General features: G+C 40.8%; 3 protein-coding genes across 5 annotated transcripts; 2 read left to right on the top strand and 1 right to left on the bottom strand.

The window, feature by feature from the left end:
* The first annotated feature begins 606 nt into the window (after nucleotides 1-606).
* Nucleotides 607-8,710, top strand: LOC141803002 (lamin-A-like). Of its 3 annotated transcripts, none has more exons than XM_074686859.1 (14): nucleotides 607-858; nucleotides 934-1,185; nucleotides 1,568-1,921; nucleotides 3,304-3,460; nucleotides 4,776-4,901; nucleotides 4,994-5,164; nucleotides 5,269-5,394; nucleotides 5,636-5,856; nucleotides 7,163-7,436; nucleotides 7,525-7,632; nucleotides 7,720-7,839; nucleotides 7,947-8,003; nucleotides 8,103-8,297; nucleotides 8,394-8,710. In XM_074686859.1, the coding sequence occupies exons 3-14, from the start codon at nucleotides 1,584-1,586 to the stop codon at nucleotides 8,427-8,429; spliced, it is 1,929 nt and encodes a 642-aa protein (XP_074542960.1). In that variant the 5' UTR covers nucleotides 607-858; nucleotides 934-1,185; nucleotides 1,568-1,583; the 3' UTR covers nucleotides 8,430-8,710. The 3 variants fall into 3 exon arrangements, with proteins under 3 accessions (XP_074542960.1, XP_074542958.1, XP_074542959.1); XM_074686857.1 differs by having other exon boundaries at nucleotides 8,100-8,297; XM_074686858.1 differs by lacking the exons at nucleotides 607-858; nucleotides 934-1,185 and having other exon boundaries at nucleotides 1,495-1,921; nucleotides 8,100-8,297.
* A 999-nt stretch (nucleotides 8,711-9,709) lies between these two features.
* On the top strand, nucleotides 9,710-15,415 carry naxe (NAD(P)HX epimerase). The gene is made up of 7 exons (XM_074686699.1): nucleotides 9,710-9,796; nucleotides 11,038-11,228; nucleotides 11,321-11,429; nucleotides 11,774-11,884; nucleotides 13,648-13,758; nucleotides 13,980-14,127; nucleotides 14,266-15,415. Exons 2-7 carry the CDS (start codon nucleotides 11,056-11,058, stop codon nucleotides 14,463-14,465), a joined length of 852 nt encoding a protein of 283 aa, XP_074542800.1. The 5' UTR covers nucleotides 9,710-9,796; nucleotides 11,038-11,055; the 3' UTR covers nucleotides 14,466-15,415.
* A 68-nt stretch (nucleotides 15,416-15,483) lies between these two features.
* scn1bb (sodium channel, voltage-gated, type I, beta b) lies at nucleotides 15,484-24,473 on the bottom strand. Its single transcript, XM_074686700.1, has 6 exons — nucleotides 23,049-24,473; nucleotides 22,777-22,943; nucleotides 19,788-20,025; nucleotides 19,367-19,508; nucleotides 17,779-17,853; nucleotides 15,484-15,989 (listed from the first exon to the last, which is right to left on the bottom strand). Exons 1-5 carry the CDS (start codon nucleotides 23,101-23,103, stop codon nucleotides 17,784-17,786), a joined length of 672 nt encoding a protein of 223 aa, XP_074542801.1. The 5' UTR covers nucleotides 23,104-24,473; the 3' UTR covers nucleotides 15,484-15,989; nucleotides 17,779-17,783.
* Between the last annotated feature and the right edge of the window lie 179 nt (nucleotides 24,474-24,652).

The raw sequence follows: 24,652 nt of genomic DNA, 5'->3' as shown, positions 1-24,652 counted from the left end.
TCTGAAACCCTGTCGCCACCGTCCCTGTGTAAACAGTAAGCCAGCATTTTCAGTGGAAACTCTGATGTCACGCTTTGCGCAAGTGCATACAACAGTACAACAGTATCGTTGTTACAATACTCGTGGACTACCGTGTTGTGCTTGTGCTGCTGAATCTGATGACTGTCTTTCAACAAAGTGTGCATCTGTTGCACCAATTTTGCACTTAGCATTCGCCCATACACCAGACGATCGGCCCAACTCTACTTAGGTGGAGATCTAACAAAAGTGGCTTCTGGACAGGACAGTTATAGCGCCAACTACAGGCCTGACTTGTTGAAACGTTGTCGTATAAATGGGGCCTAGGTCGGCTAAAGCGCTGTTTCCATGTCAACGAAAGGCTGAAAATGACCAAATGACCCCTCAGACCAGTGGTTACCACTTGAACATGAAGCTATTGCACCAACCTATGAATATAGTTTAACCTTTGTTTGTGTTTGTTTTGTGCTTTTGCAACCCAGGCTTCCTCTGGCCTGCAGCTTGTCTGAATGTGTTTCAAAAAGATCATTACAAAAGTCCTTATGAGGCAGCCTGGAGTCTCTTGAAACGTGGACATCATATCTGAGATGATAAGAGCAAAACAAATTGCTAAAATTGATCTGACCTTTTAGACATTTCAGTCGATCAAGAGAAAAGTTAAAGATAAGTTTATCTTAGAGAAAGCTTTGGCTCTATTTAAGGATTCAAAAAATCCCAAACTGCTTATATAACTTGTTGATTTTATTTTTATGGAGATGTACGAGCACTGAGGTCTGAGTTGAAGAAAGCAAAGGAGAAGCAGACAACTCTGGGGGAAAAGATTTGCTTAAAACGATCCCTGTAAGTATCACATGGCATTGTGCCTCTGTTTGACTAGAGGGTGAGTCATTCATTCAGACTGCACACCCATTACAGAGGGAGAGAGGGAGGAACAACCACCTACCAAGTGCCAAACTTGAGGCCAGCCTCTCTCCTCTCCTCCCATCTCATTCTTTCCTACATGGGCATTCAGATGGGTCTGTAGACAGCGCAGTAACAGTCTGAGCAGAGCTGGAGAGCTACAACGAACTCTCACATCCCAAGAAAAAAAGAGAAGAAAAACGAACAGAAAAGACGAGAAACATCCCCGGAGCTGAGTTTTTTCTTCATCTGACGAGCCCTTAAAAGGTAATTCTTTGTTTTAGAGTTGGCATCTTTTGTGCAGAGGGATAACTTTGATGTTTGGGTGGAGTCGATGACCCCTCCCATGTCTTTTCATTAATTATACACTGTTTAATTCCACTGCACACAAAGAGTTGGATGTTTCTGGAAACTGGAGATGCTGCCATGAATTAAGTTTCCTTTTCAGTTTTGATCCAGCAGCTGTGACTTTCATGGATGCATACTTTAACTTTAACATAAAAATATGCTTTGATTAAAAGTATTTGAACTTTTTTCATCACTGTTCCTAAATTTACACATCAGAAAAGAAAAAAACTGTGCAACTTTTTGATTTGAATTAAAACTTTCAATGATTGCAAACTTTATAATTGAACATTTTTCTTGAAAGACAGCAGTGAAGTGCAATGGCGACGCCCAAAAACACTCCCCGAGGTGCAAGCACACCGCTGTCCCCCAACAGGATCACCCGTCTCCAAGAGAAGGAAGACCTCTGCAACCTCAACGACCGACTCGCCGTCTACATCGACAAGGTGCGCTCTCTAGAGGCGGAGAACGCCGGCCTACGTGTGCGCATCACCGAGTCTGAGACCGAGGTGACCCGGGAGCTGACAGGGCTGAAGGCCGCGTATGAGACCGAGCTGGCCGATGCCCGTCAGACTCTGGACTCTGTGGCCAAAGAGAGAGCGCGGCTGCAGCTGGAGCTGGGGAAGCTGAGGGAGGACTACAAAGAGCTGAAAGCAAGGTGGGTTCAGTTTTATCTGACTTTTTATTGTGTTTATCACAAGAGGAGACAGAAAAAACAGCAAAAAATGCACACTGAGCAAGGTAAGGCTGGGGTTGTTTTAGGGGGGCCAAGGCACAACTGAGGCCCTGAATTTGTTAGGATCGCCCCTGTGAGTTTATAAATGTGGCCTCTCTTAAAAAAATAAGTAAGACTTTATAACTTCTTAAGAGAAAAACTGTAATTATATGAAAAATGTTTTAGTTTGTTTGCAAAACAAAGCAACATAAAGTCTGGAAACTCCAGTAGTTATTGGAGACTTAAGCTAGCAAACATGTCTTTGTGCAACTCATATCTGGATAAGCTTATGTTTTGAATGACTCATCTTTATTTTCTCTTATGTTACAACAGATTACATTTGTTGTTATCCCACAGAGACGCCTCTAATGAAGTAATAGTCTGTTTTTAAAGTCAAAGATAACAACACAAAACCAACAAATATGTATCAAAAACCATGATCTGACCTTGAATTAACTTCACTTTTCTAATCAGAGAACACATAACAGAGAAAATTGTGTAACTGTTCAGTTCTTTAAAAGTGTTTTTGGCAAAACAAAAAGAAGATCTGATGATCATGAGATTAAGCAGCTGCCTGAAGACGTCTGAATTCCCCCTTTGCACCAAACTTTCCTGCGATCAAAGTCGGCCGTTGTTCCATTAAGCAGGAGTAAGAGTGTTTTGTAATTGCGGCGTTAATATGTAAAACATCTGAGCATGTGATCCACGGCGTCAGATCACACTTACTCATCACCTCCTAATAGCAGATGCTCGAATAACATGAGCTGCTCAGAGGGAGCCACACCCTTTCTTCATCACACCCTCCTCCTCCTCCTTCTCTTCTCTCAGTTTGACGTTCGTCTCCTTCCCATGCTGCCACATCCAGAGCCTGCCTGATGACTAACTCTTTCCTTAGTTTCTCCTCCTTCACCAAAGTAATCATCGCACACATAATACGTGGCAGTGTGTAGACTTCTCCTCTCTCCTTTCCTTTAGTTTTTCCATAAATACTGAGACGATGTCCGTTTGGCAAAGCCAAGCCGTTGCCATGGCAGCATCTAAGCCAAACATCAACGGCTGTGGCTTGTGGCTACCAGATCCACGAGGGTGGACATAGATTATTGTGGCCTATGAGTCATATGCGCCGAGGTCTTTCCCGTCTCTGGCTACATCCTTATTCAAAAATAGCTCATATTTGTTTCATTAGACTGTAAAGGAAACTGTAGTAGTTTTGTTTCCATTGGGTTCTTAGGTTACAACACAAAACAGATGTCAGATGAAATTCATTCTATAAACACATCCAGTAAAATACATCCAAACATCTCAGACTCTTTGTGACTTTACAGGAACACCAAGAAGGAGTCAGATTTGAACGCAGCGCAGCAGAGGCTCAAAGACCTGGAAGCTCTCCTGAACTCAAAGGATGCGTCCTTGACAACAGCTTTAGGAGAGAAGAGAAACCTGGACGTGGAAAACAGGGACCTGAAGGCGCAGGTCGCCAAGGTAGACACAATCCCACGCACAGTTTAAAACACTGGAAACACATCTGGGGTTCATTTTTCTGCAGTTGTGTTCTTTCCTCCATTACCTTCTGTGTTTCCCCCCTTTGCTATGACACGTCAGTTCAAGACACAACCCTGTTTCTGTCCTGCTGGCTGCATATTTTTGAGTTTTTCCATTGCACGTCACAAGCAAAGCTCTTACATAATTAATGTCATAATGAAATGTCTTTGAAAATAATAGTTGTGCATGTTTGTGAGAGGAGGTTCTGCTTACTCTGGCATAAAAAGGCTCTTTCACAATGCTTATACTTATATTTTATAGTTATATTCATTTTTTTCCACTTTCTTTTTTTAGTTTAATTCATAATTTCTTAAATCTTATAAGTTCAGATTTTTTTTACACTTTTTGAAGAAGTAGCAGTAACTAAAAGTTATTTTGGGGGGCTTTTCATGCCTCTATTCAGAGAGGATAGGACAGTGGACAGAGACAGAAACAGGGCGAGAGTGGGGAATGGCATGCGGGAAACAGGTCACAGGCCGGACTCAAACCCGGGCCATCCTAATACAGTATTTCTGATTCTGGGTCTGGTTTGATTTGGATTCGAATAATAAATTTGAGACACCAGGTTGGCTACAGAGTTTTTATGTGAGACGTATAAAAGTTAGTGCACCGGACAATGGATGCTGTCTGAGCTTTAGAGGGCCTTGAGCTGATACATTTCTGTTGCATATTGCTAGCTTTACCCAGAATAAAAGTGAAAAAGGGATGTTAAGTGTGCTGACCTTTTGACCTCCCTAATGGCCTCTGCAAAGTAATGTAACTAACAAACTTTTAGAGTTGAGTGTGGACTTTGTTTTGCTTTTTTGAGCACCATGCTCAGAGACTTTGGTCATTGCTGCAGTGGCTGTGGTTTGACTTACAGTCTTGACTTTGCAATATTTATGTTTTTCAAATTCCTTGAGTGCACTCCATGAAAACAGCTAAAAAATCATGTCTTTAGAAACATCATTGTAAAATGTTCTTTACTTCATCTACTGTAAATATTTAGTTTCTGATCCAGCTTTTTGTTTGCATCTGGGTCACCTTACTCAGTTTTATGATGATCACTACAATACTTCAATGTTTTAAAGTGGATAACATGACCTTATTTGAGTTTTGAGTCTTTAGTTGTATTTCTAAGCACCGTATTTCAAGATCTGACCTAGCCTGACATCTCTATCTAGTCTGATTAGTTTTAAATAACTAGGCCCAGCTTCAGTTTGTGTTCACACGCGTATTTGTGCTAATATGTTTTGTCTGTATTATTGTTTCTCAGCTTGACACCAGCGCGAGCGATGCCAAAAAGCAGCTGCAGGATGAGATGCTGAGGAGGGTGGATGGAGAGAACCGCATCCAGACCCTCAAAGAGGAGCTGGAGTTTCAGAAGAACCTCCACTCTGAGGTCAGCAGCTCTCCCACTTTGTCCACTTTCTCTCCAACTTGTCTGTTATATGTTGTTGGAAATGAGAAGGGCTCTGTTTAATGCTGTTACAGGAGCTGCGGGAGATAAAGCGACGCCATGAGTCTCGTATGGTGGAGTTGGACAATGGACATCAGCAAGATTTCGAGAGCAAGTTGGCTGAAGCCCTGGTGGAGATGCGTCACCAGCATGAACTACAGATCAAGATGTACAAGGATGAGATAGAAAAGACCTACAACAACAAGGTTAAAAAAAAAAAAAAAAAAAAAAAAGCATTGAACAATTTTTTTATGTTTCTCATGTTGATTTTGTGTCATCAACCTTCTACCGTGTTGTTTTGTTTCATCAGCTGGAAACTGCTCGTCAGTCGGCGGACAGGAGCAGCCACCTGGTTGGAGCAGCACATGAGGAGCTCCAGCAGACTCGAATCCGCCTGGAGTCTGTGTCCTCTCAGCTCAGCCAGCTGCAGAAACAGGTGATATCAAATGAGCCGCTAACACAGGTCACATTCAGGGTCATGTGCATAATGAGAGGAGCATAATGAATGTGGCCTTTTGGAGAAGAGCACCAAAGAGAAACTAAACTCATGCAGTTGCTGGTCAACACAACACAGAGCAGTTTGTATATTTAGAAATTAGAGTGAATAATAATGAAGAAATATATTTTGATTGACTTGTCTAACACCTTTTAGTAACCATGTCCTCCATCTCGACCAGCTGGCAGCCCGGGAGGCAAAGATCAGGGACCTGGAGGATGCCCTGTCCCGGGAGCGGGACACCACACGCCGCCTGCTCGGGGAGAAAGACCGAGAAATGGCTGAGATGAGACAACAAATGCAGCTGCAGCTGGATGAGTACCAGGAGCTCCTGGATGTGAAGCTGGCTCTGGATATGGAAATCTGTGCCTACAGGAAGCTGCTGGAGGGAGAGGAGCAGAGGTAGGAATGCCTTTCAAACATTTACAGAGCGGCCATATTGCTCTGACACTGGCTGCTGTCACTCAAAAACTAGCCTTAGCATTTAGCAATTTCCCCTAGCTACTATCACTGTTTTATAGCATTAGCCACAACCACCAGGCTAATGCTATTGTTATTTATCTATTTATTAGCTCATGAGCAATAGCTAATAGTTGGATGAATGCTAACATTATCTGTCTGTACTGGCTGTTGCTAATGAGTAATTAAAACAAAACAAACACATTAAAAAAGCTAAGAACTACAGATATTATTACCCAGCATTACCTTAGCTAACATTATTGTTTGTTAGTACTAAACTACCAGAAAAAAAACTCAATTGCTTAGCTAAAGCTAGCTAATAAACAGAATTCTCAAAGGTGGTAGAATGCTAGCAGCTAGTAGCTGACAAGTAATTGAGACAAAATAAAGGCATTAGAAAGCTAAGTCACAACAGATATTAATACCTGACCATTACCTTAGCTAACTTTATCATTTGAAAGTGTGCACAACTTCTTAGATAATGCTAGCTAACAAACACTAATCTTAAGAGTCTACTGAAAGCTAACATTAGATGTTTGGACTTAGCTAACTTTAACTATAATAGCTGAGTCATGGCTAGCTTAGCGTTATAGCTAAGTTGCTATGATATTTTTACAGAAAATAAGAAAAACAACTTTTTTGATAGTGATAATCATATTTTATGGACTTTTTTAATTCAAAATTTGAATTAGCAAATGTGGTTTACTTATTTGTAACCCATTAATTTCACAGCAACATATTGTTTAGTCTTTATGATGCCAAGTCACAGCAGCTAATAGTAGCATTCAAAACCTGTTAGCATCATTGGCTAGAATTTGTATTCTTACTGTAATGTGTAACACTAATGAATTTTAATGTGAACTGAAACAGCTGATCTAACTTTAGCTGCTGTCAAACATTGGTTAATAGATATTTATATGCTTTAATATGTTTAACTTGACTTATGGTTAAGTCCTCTGGTGACGATCAATTAAAGCAAAATGTAATACAATTTCACCAGTATTCTTAAGACGGGAGACAGTATTGAGACAGTATTCTTGCAAGACTGGAACACAGTAATGTGTCATTATGACAACATTTAAGCTTCCGTCCTGAGCCAGACATCAGAGGAAAATGGCTGCTGTTTTTCTGATAAAGTGGATTGAGTCACACAGGTTTTTTTTAAGATAATTCCATCAGATATGAGCTTTAAGGAAACAGTCTGTCACCCTTTTTTCCCTTGGCTAAGAAATACTTTTTGTCTCTGCAGGCTGCGCCTCTCTCCCAGCCCTCCACCCACCAAAGTGACAGGAAGTCACTCCTCTTCCTCAGGAGCTCACTCCCGATCGGTCCACTACACCAATCAGGGCTCCTCTGCCAAGAGACGTCGAGCAAACGATACCGACAGTGAGGCTTCGAGCTTTGCAGGTGGAGCTGTGGCTCGAACTCGCATCACCCAGCAGGCCTCGGCTAGTGGGCGTGTCACTGTGGACGAGGTGGACCTGGATGGAAAATACGTCAGACTCAGCAACAAATCAGATGAGGCAAGAAGATAAATGACGAAATTTCTAAAACACACCTTCTCTTTGTTTGTGGTACACTTTGAAAGTCTTGATTTTATCGTTGCACCAGGATCAGAATCTGGGGAACTGGCAGGTGAAGCGGCAGGTGGGATCTGGTCCTTCTATCTTCTTCAAGTTCCCAGTGAAATTCACCTTAAAGGCTGGACATCGGGTCACTGTAAGCCGCACCTTAAATCAGTTTAAATATTATCAACACACTAATTATAAAGATAATCTCACCTGTTACACCTTATGTGGTTTGCAGATCTGGGCTTCTGGTGCTGGTGGAACCCACAGTCCTCCCTCTGACCTTGTGTGGAAGACTCAGTCCTCCTGGGGCACAGGAGACCTTTTCCAGACCACTCTGATCAGTGCCAGTGGAGAGGTATTTGTGTTCATGAATGATAATTATGAATACATGAAGCATAACTGTAGCCAAAGTTAGAGAAGGAGTTAAAATATGGAAATATGTTGTAATGCTCTTGTGTTCAGGAAATGGCCATGAGGAAAGTGACCCGCATACAGTTTGATGAAGACGATGATGACATGGTAAGAAAAACTGTACTGCTGACAGATATACATTCACAACAGACATCAGCATCACCAAAAATAAATACTAGCATTGATACCCTGCCTGTGCCTCAGCAGGTGGCTCACAGCACCTGCGGGGACAGCGAGTACAACCTGAGAAGCCGGACAGTGGTCTGTGGCTCCTGTGGACTTCCTTCAGACAAATCCACCAACTGCTCTGTGACCTCAGCCTCCCGCTCGTTCCGCAGCTCGGGACTTTCTGAGGGTCTACTGCCGCAATCTTACGTGTTCAGCACCAGCACTCCTCGCAGGGTGACGCATATACACAACACTTATATCTTTCAAATTTACAGTTTCTTCTGTATTCATTTGTATAATAACACCACCTTTGTCCATCTTTCCTCTTAGAATGGAGGCAGACTGGTGGCCTGTCCGGTCATGTGAGCTCCTGGATCCCTGCTGAAACACATCATCTGTATCAGTTTTCAGTTACCAGCTCTTTAGTTACCAGTTGTAGTTTTTTAGTTAGTATCATATACTTTGAATCACTTTCAGGATACTGTATGCAATAAAACTTTGTACTGTCTTTTTTTTTATTATGTACATAGGCATGTTTTTGGAATATTGTCTTGGATTGAATGACACTCACGTTTTATTTACGCCTGTTACATTCCTAACCAGCAATACAATTCTGACAAACATATATGTAAAAGCAACAGGGTTGCTGTGGGCTATTTTATCTGATGTATTTTGGTAAAAAAAAAAAACCAACAACATATAATTGGAAAATAATTTGCTTGAAGTTATGAAAGAAAATTTGCTCCAACATTTTTTACAAATCATTGAGTACATTTTGTGATATTAAAAAAATGTTCTCCAAAATCCTGTCAGTGTTTTTCCATTCAGTGATACCAGTGAATATGTTTAGCTTTGCATTGGAAATCACATTAGCCAGGCTGGTTTAAAGATGTTTAAATCTATTTGACTGACCGATTGTGTCTTTGAAGACCAATTTGCATGGAAAGTCCTTTGTCTTTCAAAAAGATGGAGGGCTGACAATTTAATCCAGTATATAAATCTGACATTTAGATCCATCAGATCAACAATAATGTTACGAATAAGACTTCATTGTCAGGTAAGTTTACGATCAGTGAGTTTGGAGCAGCAGCAAAAACATACAGGAAGTTGAAGGTGGGAAGCAGGAAAAGTTTTGCAGTTTAACTCAACATATAAATAAAACTAAGAAAAGTACGGTATTTAAGCGTAACATTTAGTAACCTCAAATTGTAATCTTTTAGCATTGCTTATTTATTATTTGTAACAAACTTCCTGTCTGTTTTATTATTATTATTGTTATTATTATTATTATTATTATTATTATTATTATTATTATTATTATTATTATTATTATTATTATTACAATTGTTTCAAACTATTAAACAACTAATCATGTTTTAAAATAAAAATTTGGGGGGCGTTTTAGCTCATAGCAAATCGATCGAATCAAAATTTCAGAATAAGAATAAAAATAAGAAGTCGGTCGAGACAAAAATACTAAACCTACTATTTTGCTAAACCGTTATAATTTTTAAATTAATTTCCTTTTTTAAATGTATACCTATCGATAAAAGTATCGTTTAATATTCCTTTTTCTTTCGCACCAAAGGTATGTTTAGTTTCGGACTTTTATTTTGAAGTCAGACTCATGGTATTGATTTCAAACCCGGAAGTGAAGTGAAGTGGGTGACACTGCTGGTCCACCAGTGTTGTTTCGCAGTGTCCCATTCCTGAAACCAGCCCATAATAAAGCTGTAAGTTGTCTCTGCATTGTTTTAAAGAACAGTCGTGCATGTGACGCTGTTTTTGAGGTAGTCTTGTTGACATTTGGTGAGTTTTAATGAAACTTGTTACGCAGTCGAGCTCAAAGCAGCTATTCTGTGTTTGCTAACAAGTCACAACAATCAAACTCTAGAGGTTTGTTTGCTGAATATCCTTCAACCTGTACAACCTGTTTGAAACCTATTGTTTGTAACCATTATACTACCACTGTATGTTTGTAACCCCTTTCATTTGTTAATTCACGGTAGACTAACTGCCATAATCAAAAAGGATTAAACAGCGAGTAAGCGATGAGCATTCTTCTTTATCCACCCAATTACTCATATTTCTAGTGAGTTCTAAAAATTATGGTACTTTAAGTAGACGCAATAAAACTCAAAATGTAAATAAATTATAGTCTGTTACATGGATCTGATGGAAACATGAATATTTTCCTTATTTTCACAAGGATTAAATTCTGTCAAAGTGCTACAAAATAAGTCCCTTGTAGTTTTTTTATGTAGTCATGTTGTGTCTTTAGATTTTGACTTGCATTAAGCTTTTTTCTTTATTAACTTTTCTTTTTTTCTTAAATCCTTAATTTTTTATTGACTGACAATTATGTTTTATAATTTCATATATTTTATATTTTACAAAAAATCTACACATTTGTTAATTTTCAGAGTACATTTTGACAAAAAAAGAATTATGAAACATGCATTTTGAGAGGTTTTGAGACACAAAATAATCAATCATTGTAGAAAAAATAGTTTTATGCAGTTTCAATCTTGCTTGGTTTGATTTTTTCAGTGCGGGTCAATGGGAAAGTCAGACTTGTATTTAAATGTGAAGTTTATACTCAAAGGGGAAGGGGCTTCAGCATCTTTGTGTCTTGTTTTCCTGTAAAACAAATTGAGCAGGAGAATCAGCGATGTTTGATGCAAATCATCTTCAGGTGCCTTGAGTTCTGTTCACAGCCTGCAGGTGGGAGAGTGAGCAAAACAAAAATGGAAACTAGTAGCGAAAGCAGTGCAGCGGCTGTAGGAGGCAGCAGAGTCAGCAGAATGAGCAGCAGAGCTCCAAGTGAATCAGCACTTGATGCTTCATGTTGAAAGTTTTCATCCTGGCCTAGGCTCTACAACGTGATTTATGAAGCTTAATATAGTGAAGCATTCACAACTGCGTATTGACTTTGTTTATTTTGAGGATAATTTCTCTTTTGTCTTGTTTCCAGGAGTTTGGATCCCTCTGGATGTTGAGTGTGCGGGCTCTGTTTGGGATTGGCTTCCTGGTGACATCGAGGGCAGCAGCAGCTCTCGCTCAGACCGCGACATGCCCGCTGTCTGCTGCAGCTAACAACCACAAAAAGGACTGTTTCAGTAGCAGAGCAGCATCTACAATGGCCCAGACGATCAAATATCTGGGGTGAGGTTTGAATCTTGTACACAGAGCAGTAAAAACACCCACCTTGTGTATTTGCGTGTGTGTTTATAGACTGACCTGTAGCTGTTCCACAGGCAGGAGGAGGCCCAGCACATCGATGAGGAGCTCTTCAGTGAGTACGGCTTCAGTGTGGATCAGCTGATGGAGTTGGCTGGACTCAGCTGTGCCACAGCCATCACCAGGGTGAGAGTGGGTCGGAGACAGTGCTCGTATGTTAAAATAAAAATGACAGGATTTCAATTACTGAGGGTTAATGTCAAGCATAAACAGTAAGTGTGAGTGCTTTACAGGCAGCTGGGTTTCTCTGTGGGGAACCGCACTAACAGGAAATCAGCTGTTGAGTGGAGACACCATTGATACGTCTGAAACAGATTACTGTCTAAAGAGAGAAATAACAAGATTACTTCATCTTCAGTCAATTCCTCCACAAAGGAAACCCTCTATTCTTTCTCTCAGACCAGATTAGACGCATTGTGCCCTATATATAACTAAATAAAAGAGATTGCTTCTGTCTTCTCCTCTCACAGGCATATCCACTAACCTCTCTGGTAAAGTCCAGACCTTCTCTGCTGGTGATCTGTGGCCCGGGTAACAACGGTGGTGATGGCCTGGTCTGTGCTCGACATCTCAAACTCTTTGTAAGTGTCCTTTAATTGTGGATCTTTATTTTAAAGCATGTAGCAGGTTATTTTGAAATTCTGAATTGGATAACCCTTTATTCACCAAATGTTATTACTGCTTATTACTCAGTGAGAAGCCAACACCAACTACACACTTGAACAGGTAGACATGAAAATTATTTATTTAAAGAGGGGGTGTGTTGCTTTCCAGTATCTTAGAAATGAATGTTAAGTAACAATAAACCTGTGCAGAATTTTAAACCGCTACATATTTTTATGTTAAAGAAATCCCTGAATCTGCCTGTAAATTCATCTACATAGTCCGTTCCAATAGCACAAGATTTTCATGTGATCTCCTAAAACAAGAAAGTCATCTCATAAGGATCTCCAAACTGGTTCATGACATCTTGAATGTGTGGGCCTCAAACACTAAGGTCTGCCTAAAGCTCTGGACAGGCCTTCAAAGGGCTGACCAGTCAGAGGGAAGGGGGTTTGTGAAGTGAGGAGCCTTAAAGTGATACTCCGGGATGGAACAAGTTGGGTCCTATCACAAGGTTTAGGGCAGAAATTCCCCCTACAGCAGTGTTTTTGTGCAGCAGAAGCCCAGAGCGCATGCACCAAACACCCCCTCCCTGCTCCTCTGCCGGTTTCCTCTGCACTCAGACGGGGCCATATTTTACTTGACCAAAAACACAAATAAACGGACTCCCACCGAAAACCTCTGATATCGGTCTGCATTCACGCTTTATTCAGAGAATTTTCAGCACGTTACTTTCACACAAAAACACCACTAAATATGGCTCTAGTTCTCATCATGTCTCTTCGTCCTGGCAGACTACCTGCGTTTGTTTATATCTGGCACGCTGCGCACGCGAACTGATACACTAAGCGGTGAGCGCCTCGTAGCCAGCTGTGGCTCTGCAGCGGAGGTAGCGCCGTTTTATACCACGATGAGAACTAGAGCCTTATTTAGCGGTGTTTTTGTGTGAAAGTAACGTGCTGAAAATTCTCTACATAAAGTGTGAATGCAGACTGATATCAGATTTTTTGGTGGGAATCCGTTTATTTGTGTTTCTGGTCAAGTAAAAATTGGCCTTGTCTGAGTGCAGAGGAAACCGGCTGAGGAGCAGGGAGGGGGTGTTTGGTGTGTGCGCCCTGGGCTTCTGCTGCACAAAAACACTGCTGTAGGGGTAATTTCTACCCTAAACCTTGTGATAGGACCCAACTTATTCCATCCCGGAGTGTCACTTTACAGAGACAGCAGCCAAAACAAAGTGTTTTAGAAAGAGGCAAAAATAAAACTTTTTTTTGAGCTGTAAATCATGTAACACTACCACACGGGCTGTGGGGAGACAGTATAAAGACTTAAAAAAAAGAACTAAATGATAATGCCCGCAGAGACTCAGGATCTGTACGATTGAGGGTGTTAAAAATTGAATTAACACCCTGTGAAGGGGTAAAATCACAACAAAATCAGAACAAAAACATTAAAAATCTCTTACAATAGTACTTGTTTATGATAATAACTCTCTGATATCAAGAAAAAAAAATTATTAGTGGAAGACATTTGGTTGAGCTAAAACGTTTACATTTGGCATTTGAAGTGGGTTTATTTAAAATGCAGCTGTTCATTAGATTTCCATTTAGCTTTTACACAAAAGGGAATAAAACTATGCTTCTCTCCTGCTTTTCACTAAAACAGATCAATACTGCGTCAGCGTTTTTGGCGTCCTTTAGCCATCATTTCTCCACATTTTAAATTCTGTCGTTTCGTCTCACAGGGTTACGAGCCCACCATCCTTTACCCAAAGAGGCCGAACAAACCTCTGTTCCAGGGTCTGACGACGCAGTGCCAAAAGATGGAGATCCCCTTCCTCACTGAGATGCCTGAGGTTTAGTATTCATGAATGATTTAGTAGATTTAATGACAGTGTTGGAAAAAAAATCCTCTCCTTGCTGTGTTTGTGACTAATCTTTTATTTCAAGCCAAACAAGCAGCGTCTCCCAGATGATTGGAGCTTCCTAAATGAGGCTGCAGCTGGATTTAATAAATTCTTCATTATCCCTGTGAGGGAATTACGTTTTTGTTATTGCTTAACATCTTTTTTTCCAGGCTATGATGATTGATGAGGCTTATAACCTGGTGATAGACGCCATCTTTGGGTTCAGCTTTAAAGGCGCCGTTCGAGAGCCTTTCGGATCCATCTTGGAAGTATTAAATAAGACGACAGTCCCCATAGCGAGCATCGACATCCCCTCAGGTCAGACCTCACACCTTGAATGCATTTCCACAAACAAAACACGCACCTCTGATCATGTTTGTGAATTAATCCTCTGAGAAATGTTGCCTGATAAACAGTAACAGCTGAAATGTGTCTTGTTTTTTTGTGTATTATCAGGCTGGGATGTGGAGCAGGGAAGTCCAGACGGTCTTCAGCCCGACATGCTCATCTCTCTCACTGCTCCAAAGAAGTCTGCCTCCTTGTTCAGAGGACGATACCACTTCTTGGGGGGACGGTTTGTGCCTCCGGGTCTGGAGAAGAAGTACCAGCTCAACCTGCCTCAGTATCCCGGCACGGATTGCGTGCTACAGCTGTAGAAGATGTAGATGCTGAAGTGCTGTCTTTAAAGGAACAAGTCAACAATTTTTTAATCACATTTTTTCCTGATATCAGAGAAGGATGTTGAAACCACTGTCATTTCTCCAAAACATTAGCCTAGCTTAGCATAAGAACTGTGAACAGCTAGCCAGGCCATGTTCGAAGATGAAAAACCTAAAGATGAGCATGTCCTGTGCTCCTTTTTTAATTTTTTTTCAAACATCTAAGGAAATAATGACTCCACACAGGTCTAATAAAACAACCAAAGAGGAGTGCCTCGATTAGTGATTATATGTTAAGCTGATGTCTGGAGCCTTATAGGTGTACTTGTACATGTCTCCTGTCCTCATGCTAGGCTATGCTAACAATTTCCAGACCCCATCCCTGAGAGTGGTATCAATCTCCACAACCACACAGGAAAACAAACAATGTTTTTGAAGAGGGTGTATTATGCTCATTTTCAGACTTTAAATTGTCACAAGATTTTTAGTTTTACATGATTTTGAGCTCAAAAGTATCTCTACTAAACTCAGATTTGTGTCTTTGAAAACCACCTTTCTGAACCCTCTGTGGCTACATTCCAGCTACTGTCTCTTTAACAAACATCAATGCACTTCAGACGCACTCAGCACCCAGCTCATGTTTCTGTGCAACAAAGATGTGTTTCTCCTCTTTCACAATTTCCAACTTGTGATGTCACATTTTGAGCAAATCTCTGCCCCATCTCAGCTAAATCTTTTGTGACTTTTCAAAGAAGTCTCAATTTATTCCAAACCACTTTAAATATGAATACCCAACAATTTAATTTATTATTTGATTGCAAAATGTGAAAAAAGCATGATACTCCCTCTTTAAGTTTCAGAGTGTGATTGGTTTCCATTGAGTGTACGATGGTGGGTGCCTGCTGTAAATCTAATAAATAAACAATGAAACCTGAAGTTTCTCATTATGTTATTCTCTCTGTAGCTACAGCTATCAGTTTCACTAAGTAAACAATAAAAAGAAGACTTCTCCGTCTACTTTTACAGTTTTTATTAGTACAGATTTTATCCAATGTACAGCTAATAACTGGAAAGACAGTCTATCATTGTTCATTACATTCTATAAGAAACTTTACCATACATGTTGTGTGTCTCTGTATTTATACATTAGGTGATGGTGATGTAGTAAAAAGCTTTCTTTAACAATCAGCCTCGAGTACAACAGACTCCACTGTTGTACCAAGAACGTTTTTATGTACATATGCGACTACATAGACTTAAAGAAATACTGTATGTACAGTATATGCTTTGACATGTGGCTCATTAATGCATAATGGGTTTCTCATGTGAGTGCAGAACATGCTTTTGCGCTGCGTACTATATACAGTGCTGGTACCATGCTCTCTTTGTATGTCATATCCATTAGTGATCTATGTGAGGGAAAAGGTAAAATAGAGACTTGAGATGCAAAGGAGTTTTCCCCCATAGTTGTCTTCATGCAGGTCAGAGGTTGGAGGGATGTTTTCACTCTGCAGTGGAAGCCTGAAGACAACAAAAACAGAGATTAACGGGTCACTTTTAATTACAACAGTGAGAATCCAGCCGTAGAAATGAAAACTAAAATCTTGAGAAACAAATTGTTGGCTTAACTCCAGTGATCAGTTCTTCTTCATCAAACATTTGCTGCATAAATTTGTTGCTACAGTGATTAAGCTATGGACTCCCACACAGAGAACAAAAGATGAACAGATTGGTCTTTGTTGCAAAATTTCTTTCTGAATAAAAAAAAAAAAAAAAAAAGTGTTTCGGTCCACTCTGGAGATTCAAGCTAATTTGTGGCAGAAGTTTGGGCAAGGTTTCCCTAAGAAAAGGCAGCTCCATGTATGACAGCTTCTCAGGAAATGGGTCCAAACAAATGGTCTGACATATGCAGGTGGTTAGCTTAGCTTAGCATTAAGATTTTAAATAACAGAACCACTTGTTTCTCACTTTACAGGCGTTTCACTAGTATCATAAACTCTTATGCTTGGCTTATTGATTAAATGGTTAAAGGTCCCATATTATGCAAAAATCCCTTTATTAAGTCTTTTAGTGAAATTTGTGGGTCTTTGGCTTTCCTCCCAGCCCACAAAATGTGATATTTAATGACAAAACCTGTAGTTAATAGTGCTTGTGAATGTAAAATCCTGACCTAAAACAAGCTGTTTGGTTTTTGGAGATTTGCTGACGTCAGCAATTCCCTTTTTTGACCAATCAGGAACAAGTCTGAGCTGATTGGTCCACCGGAGCAGATACCCCCGAACCCCCTCCCCGCCCACTCCTCTCCCCGCTGCTGGAAAGATTTCCCTCCAGCAGCAGGGAGGAGAATGCTGAAGTTGAAAGCCATCACTGCTCTGATTTTGGCTGTAAACAGCCACATAGTTCCATGCACAAGTTTCCCATCTCGAAAGAAGACAAGACTAAGTGGTTAAAGTTCATTTATCAAGGAAATGTTCCAGCTACACTCAGTAAAACTGTGCATGTGTGTGCTAGTCACTTCACAGCCAACTGCTTTTCCAACTTTGGACAGTCCAACAGAGGGCTAGCGAATAGTCTGGTCCTGAATCCAGGCGCACTACCAACCATTCGTCAACAAACCTGGGACCCTGGAAATGTGAGTATTTTAAATGCTGTGTGCTGTGGAGCAGATGTAAGAGCTTTTCCTCAGTGTCCCCCCTGTCTCTGTGTTAGCTTCAGGATGCTAACTTTAGCTGCAGTTAGCCTGTTGTTTTAGCCTGTAATGTTACGGTAAACGAGCTTCTCTGTTTTCTAAACATTGTGCACTCGGAGCTCGTGGCGCCGCTCTCAGTGACGCTAAAGAGCGGGGTGGTATCAGCGGTGGCTCATTTACATATGAAGGTCACGCCCACTAAATCAGAGCGTTCTGAACAGAGGGGCTATGAGAGCCTGGAAACAATGCTGCTGTGCTTGATTTATTGGCTTTTTGGACCAAAACATGTTACTACCATTTCATGAAGACATCAGTGATCCATATTAAACTGAAGAAAAGGAGCAGAATGTGAGACCTTTAAACATGGCACATGGAAGGGCAGGGAGCTCCCAGAGCAAATTTTACTTGCCACATGCAAATACTTAATTATTTTGATAAAAGTAGTCCTGGATGAAATAATTATGTTTCCTAAGTTGACATAGACTACAAATAATAAAAAAATGTGAAACATTTGTGTAACACAGTACAAATGAACAATCTAAATGGTGACATACGACAAAATAAAAACTGATTTCCATAGTGGGACTGTTAATTGATAAGTATACAATGATTCCAACGTACCTGTGCTATTCTCCGACCTGCACCCCTGCACAGTTGTCTTTACTTTCCGAGGCTATCGCTAAATATTCAGCATTTCTAGACAGAAAAGAGAAAAACACACCCTCAGTGGCTGTCAGAACGTCTCAACTCCGTAAAATGAAATTGGTGATTAAATGTCAAAACAAAACAGCTATGGTAGTATGACAGGTCTTTGTTCCTTATTTTGACTTACAGGAGGGAGGTTTTGGTTTTGGATTTGGTTTTGGTTTTTACTACGGAGGAGGATGAGACAGGACGAAAACATGACAAGTAGAGAACAAGGAGCGTGAGAGGATAGACAAACACACAGAGTGAGAACACACAGATATAATGGAAACTTTGGCAGTCTTAAAAATAAATCCGTAGGAGGACAGGTAAAGTAGAGGAGAGAAATAAAAACCAAGGAGAGAGTGTTCTTTAAAAATTAAAGGTGTGTAACTTCAGCAAGTTGGACATGAATAAAACATGGATGTATTCATGGCGAAATACACACGGTTTAAACCTATTTTCACACTTGATATCATAATCTTTCAGACAAGTTGTTTTTTTAAAGTACAGATTCAGACAAATTCAGCAGTGTGAAAATATGTGTCGTAGAAGCTTGGTGATGTTAGAACTACAACATTAGCTGCCAAGCTAACAAGCTAGCCAACCAACCAGCCAGCCATTTCAACAGCTCACCAAGCTTCTTCCTATTTTATTTTTATTCAATTGTTTCTTCAACCAAGCTTTTATTTTTATTCAGTGAAGGGTTAGCAAAAGCTAAACGAAGCAACCGCTAATTGTCAGTTAGCCTGTTAGCTCAACTGTTAACCAAACACTGAATTCAAACATGATCAAGAGACAGACTTGAACCATCCACTGCTGTCTCATGAATGTCTGTAAACCACCTGTTTTTGAGGAGGGAACAGACTGTTGTAGCTTTAGGAAAGCTAAGCTGATTAGCATTAGCTTACTTATATTTTGAATGGATATCAACACTGGAGGAGGCATTGCAAACCAGGTGTAACGACTAAGGATAAAAGATGCTTAGAGACGTGCATAGACTGTGTCCTGAGATTTAAAATAATAAGAAGGTAGCCTGAACCGGTGTTCTTTCTAATGACCAGCAGGGGGCGACTCCACTGGCATCAGAAGCAACAATATGGATGAAAATGATCCTGCTTCTCTGTAGTTTGAGTAATAAGTTTTTGCTCCTAACAACAGCCAGATGTGCATTGAGAAACAAAAATTAAGATCAGATAAGAATGAAATAACTTTATGAAATTTTCACTAAAGAGCTGACAGACACATTTGTTTGTTAGCATTAATGCTGGCAAACCGGTAAAGGAAGAAAGTTTTAGTTAAGAGGATGAAAGTGTTGACTTTATGAAACCTGCTCAGTTTGTAACAATCATCTGATGATAAAATTAAGTTTTATAAAAAAGTTTTTGCTTCTGTGATTCTTTCTTATCCATCCATAAAAAGCTAATGCACCACTTTCCTTCAACATCACCAGGAGAGTTGAAGGGTCCACATGCCTTGAGCGTTGTCGCGAGCATGCAGATGTGTTAAATACAAAAAATCTTACGCTGCTTCTCGTAACGCTTCTTCCCCAGCTGCTGCGATCTTCCTGTAACAGTATATCATCTCTATGAGGAGCCAGACCTGAAGGCCAATGATGGACACGTACATCATGACCTCAGACACGATGGAGGCCGTTCCTCTGGTGGCTGCACACAGGAAACAGAGACGTTAATTGGTGACAGCTGCTTTTGCTGCTTTCCTGTCCCTGAGTCCCTCACCAGGTTCATTCCCCTCAGTCACATGGTGGAGTCACGGTATTAGAGTCCAGTAGGAGTCTAAATAATGTTGTTGTATCATACTGTATACTATCATCTATAGCTAATGGTCTATTGGTCTGTTGATCTCAGTGGGTCAGAGTGAGATTTTTCCATATTTTTAAATGTGTTATAAGTTAAACTTCCTACAGCCATTGCTCATAATCTTACCCTTAGCCACCACATTGAGGTGGACCACCTTGCTGACCATGGTGTTGTACTCGTAGGAAGTGTAGAAGAGGATGCGGTGGAAGAAGCACTGGTAGGTTCCCGAGTCGTTGAAGGTGACATTGAGCAGATATATGGATGCATCCTGGATGTCGTTGCTCCTCTTGCTTCCGTTCCAATCCACGCGGTCCATGAAGTGCTCGTGTTCGATGGTGGGGCCGTCCTCGTTGTAGGTGTAGATCTGGTGCCACAAAAACATTGACAGGTGAAAAACTGCTGTCACAAGAGCATCAAATAGCATCATATGTTATTATATCATACCATATTCTATCATATCCCATTCTATTTTGTTGTATCCTATTCTATTGTATTTTATTGTATCCCATTCTATCCTACTGCATCCTACAGTACACTGCAAAAAAACAGAAATCTCATCAAGTGTTTTTGTCTTATTTTAAGTAGGGATAGGTACCTTTCACATTTTAAATGGCAATCAGTATCGGTACTCATCAGTACCAATTTTCAGTACTTTTTTGTGTTCATGTGGTAAAACATAACAATCCGTTTAAAAATAAAATGCAATTTTTGTTAAATTTTACATATTTATTCTTTAAATAAAGTTGCTAGGCGCCGCCCTGTTGGCTATGGCTGCCTTTTGCAGCAGCTCTCTCGTCTTTGTCCTTGTAATTTTTTTCGTCTCTTTTTCACAATCTTTGTATTTGGAGTGGACCAACACTTTGTATGGTTCATTTGTTGGTCATGGACACCAAACTTTTTGTGTCTTCAGTGATATTTTTTACCACTTTTTATCCTGTGTTTGTCTGGAGATCCTACATGTAACCATGGCTGCATTGTTTACATGTGAACTCAGCTGTTAGGAGCCTGTAGCATGTCAATGCTAACTGGTGTAAGGCTTGATGTTTCCCCACAAGGTGAGGAGAAGGAGGTGAGGATGACGTGCTGGTTCTCAGGTGTGAGCTAAGAAGTGACGACATGGACCTGTCCTTCCATCCATCGTTATTGGGAATGTAAGATCTATCTCCAATAAGATGAACGAGCTAGCTGTGCTAACCCAGCAACAGAGGGCAAAGTAGCATCATGCTATTCACAGACACGGCTAATGGAGACACTAATGCCACATTGGAAGAGCTTCACCTGCTGTGAGCAAACAGGATCCAGGAGACAGAGACTGAACAGACTGCTGAAGAAGCTCAGTCCTGGACCCTGTGGAGGTGGAGGCTGGCTGACTGGACAATGATGGACAAGCTGTCAGCATCTATTTTCTTATGGACCTTTTTGCACTTTCTATACACTTCCTTACTTTTGTTTTCTTGATTGCTGCTGTGACTTCAATTTTGTTGTACTTGTTGCAATGACAATAAAGTTCTATTATATTCTATTCTTTTTGGTATATAAACTTGCAATGCTGTGTTCATATCCAGCATGGAAAATCACCTCCTCTTCCACTCCCTCACAGACACAAAGGATGCATTCCGGTACCTAAACATGGTACCTTTTGATTTTTCGTGAATCAGTACCCGGTAATTTTGACAGAATTCGGTTGGTACATATAAAAGTACCTAATTCGGTACCCATCCCTAATGTTAAGTAAAAATTTAAATTTACTTGCAGTGTATCCTATCTTACACAAGAGCATTAGCAAGCCTCTTTGGTTGATTTTTATAGTCTTTGTTCAAATTTTCCTTGAACCTCTGAAATAAAAGCTTTTAATGACCCAATATCATATTATTTTTTTCACACTGACTAAGAAAGTTTCTCTGGTTTATATTTTTCTTCATGAACTTTAGGTAATTTGGGTTAATGATTACTATTCGCCACTTTTTCAGTCACTTGGCATATATTTGTTTCTTCTTTTTCAAGCTTCAGTTAAACATCTGTAGATAAAGGTATTTAAATTGACTTAATCTAAATTGCAGAGCTTGTTTTCTTTGTGTATTTATCCCAGAGTTTTAAGCCTCCTTGGACTGATTCTTCTTCTTCTGATTGTCAGTTTCCTCTCTGTGGATCAAATAAGTCTTCTTTGGATATAAAACAACATTTTTAGTGAAAGCTTGAATTCACTTTGCTCCATGGTTAGAGCTGATGGGGGTTGTATCCGTCTCAAGACAATGACCTTGTGCGACCCTGGAGCAGGCAAGTTCAGCATGAATTAATTGTCATTCTCTCCTTTCCACGTACCGCGCACACAGGGGAATGATACCGTTTCACTTTACTGCCAAGACGTACAGATAGAGACATTCCTGTGTATACTACCTAACTTTTTTGACCAATATTTTCAGCTCAACAAGAAGTAGAAACAACTGACTTAACACAAAAATCTGTATGACTGAAGACTTGTTGATGTTTAGTTTGAGAGTTTTAGCATCTGTTGCTTGTTTGCAGCTCAAAGTGGAAACTCACACATTTTACTCTCTGTAGGAATTCTTCTATCCGTTCCTCCTCGACCATCAAACCCAGTGTCTCTCTGGTCCCTCCTCACAAAGAGGCCCCTGTTCTCCCAGTACTCCAGCTTGACTCCCCCACACATCTGGTATTTGACTCCTAATACAGCGTTTCAAAAATGTCTCCCAGCTGCAACATTGCAACATCCACTCCAGCCACTTGCAGAAGATCCAAACATTAGGTCGGCATGTGTTTTCTCTGGAGCTTTAATGATCTCCGTGGTGTAAAATATCACTATCGATTCCTGTTGAACCACACAATGGCCTGAGCGCTGGCCACTATTGTGTAATCCAGGGCGCATGTGTGTGTGTCTGTGTGTGAGTAATAGAGAGATGGAAAGGAAGTGAACACGCTGTGCCTCTTTAAGCATGCATATATTAATAGTCAGTGTCTTGAGGAATGCAGCTTTAGACAAGTTGGATTTTAAGGATACTTTTAAGCAGAAAACCGTCCTGTACTCCACATTGTGCTGTGTCAGAAACATTTCCTGTTGGCCCCAGACAAAAAACTCTCCAGCGCTTGTACTCACACGAGCAAAGTCGGCCTCTCCTCTGGGCCTGAAGTACCACTCGACTGTGGCGGCTCCATCCACCTCACTCCTCCTCTTGCAGGAGATGCATCCCAGTTTGAAGCCCTTTCCTGCTACCGCTTCTGTGTCAGAGTCCACCTCAGCACACGCCCCATGACACTGGTACACTGTTTACACACGAGACAGAGAGAAAGAGACAAGCAACCATTACTCTGTGTTTACATAACGTAGCAGCAAATTATGAAGGGCTGCACACAATATGTTGAACTCACCCAACAGGCTGCAGAGAAGAGACAGGAGAAGGAAGTGCGCTGATGCTGCTGCCATGTCAACGAATGTTAGAGCAGCTGATTGATTTGAGGAGTCTCCACAATTCCAAACTTTTACACTATCCCAAGGAAGGAGCTTTGATTGATAACACTTGGAAACTGAGCACCTCCAAGTGTGTGAAGGTTAATGTTTTCAGAGGTTTTTAAATCCTAAGCTGTGAATTCTCAAAGCTGTGCACCGATAAAGTACTGCCAAACATGTACCAAGACTTCTGCAGCAAGACATACATGAAGTGCAAAACGTATCCGCCTACAATCTTTCTTGTTTTCCCAGAAATCTGTCGATGATGTCCCAACAGTGGGACCTCTGTTACAGTCTCCAATCTTTGGCACAAGCCAGCAACAGTTTCCTGTTGTTTACAGGATTTATTGCCAGAGATTATTGCTGCTTTGGAGACAGCCCCTGCGTTTCTATGTATTCAGAATGCAGCCAAGTGATGGGCTTTGTACTTTTAATTATGGAGGAGCACATGAAACAATCCAGATATCAGGTGACTCACAGTGTTCCCCCAGAGCAACACCCTGAGATATGATTGTATTTTTCCCTGAGGATCCTAATGTGAGATGCACAGATCAATCAGAGGCCACATGCTCCGCTCCTCTATGTTGGCAAATACATATAGCACAGCAACACAAAGGAAAGCTTAGGATATTTTTTTTGATTATGTGCAATATGAAAGCTACAGACTGAGCGTCTTCTGTACACTTACACGCTAGTGCATATACAATTAATTTGCATGCTCTTGGATAAGAATTTAATGGCTACCTCTTACAGGCTACACGATACTAATATTAAATGCCGACCAATCTGATGGTCTAATGGTTTTTATCCTTAATCGGATCTCTGAAATCAGAGCCTACTGTCCATCTGTCCTTTTGAGGCCTCCTCTGCTCGAGTCCTCTCCGCTGAATAAAAAACCGCTGTCCTTTTTCTCCTGCGATGACAGCTGAATGTGGAAAAATGTGGAAATTCTTCATCTAATTACTCCATGCTCGTAGAAGAGACGCTTCTTAGATCGCGCAGGCATTGCAGAAAAAAACACTGCGCGACCACACACGGCTACATACAAAGCCAACCCACCCAAAAATAAAAATATAATAAACGTGCCAGTTCACGGTGTTTTATTCCTACGCCACAGCGGCACCTCTGTCGCTCCGAGCGCAGGATGCTGCAGATGCACTGCGGTAAAAACGGCAATGCGTGAATGACCGAGCAGGCACCTTTACACGACGCCTGAGCAGCCCTTATCCTGGCATTTATTTTTAAAGGAAACGAGCGTATTTTCGCTGGGGCTGCCTAGGAGGGCTTCCCTTGGCGTTCACCGCAAATTAAACGAGAAAGTAGCCTTTAATAGTTGTGTTGGAGGGATACACTAATAAGGTGAACTGGCCCTTTAAATTAACTCTTGTGATGCGGGGTGATCGAATTCTGACAGCAGGAGTCAACGGCTATAGGTGCATTCACGAAGTGTGGGATTCCCCGTAAAAAAGAGCTTCCACCTAAAGGAATTTGTGTCAAGTCAGGACAGTGGCGCTGAAAGTTGTTT

Source organism: Halichoeres trimaculatus, unplaced genomic scaffold, assembly GCF_033239565.1.
Source record: "Halichoeres trimaculatus isolate MK-OKI-2021-1 unplaced genomic scaffold, fHalTri1.1 fHalTri1_scaffold_14, whole genome shotgun sequence".
Lineage (NCBI taxonomy): Eukaryota > Metazoa > Chordata > Actinopteri > Labriformes > Labridae > Halichoeres > Halichoeres trimaculatus.
This window is presented reverse-complemented; position numbering and strand designations above follow the sequence as displayed.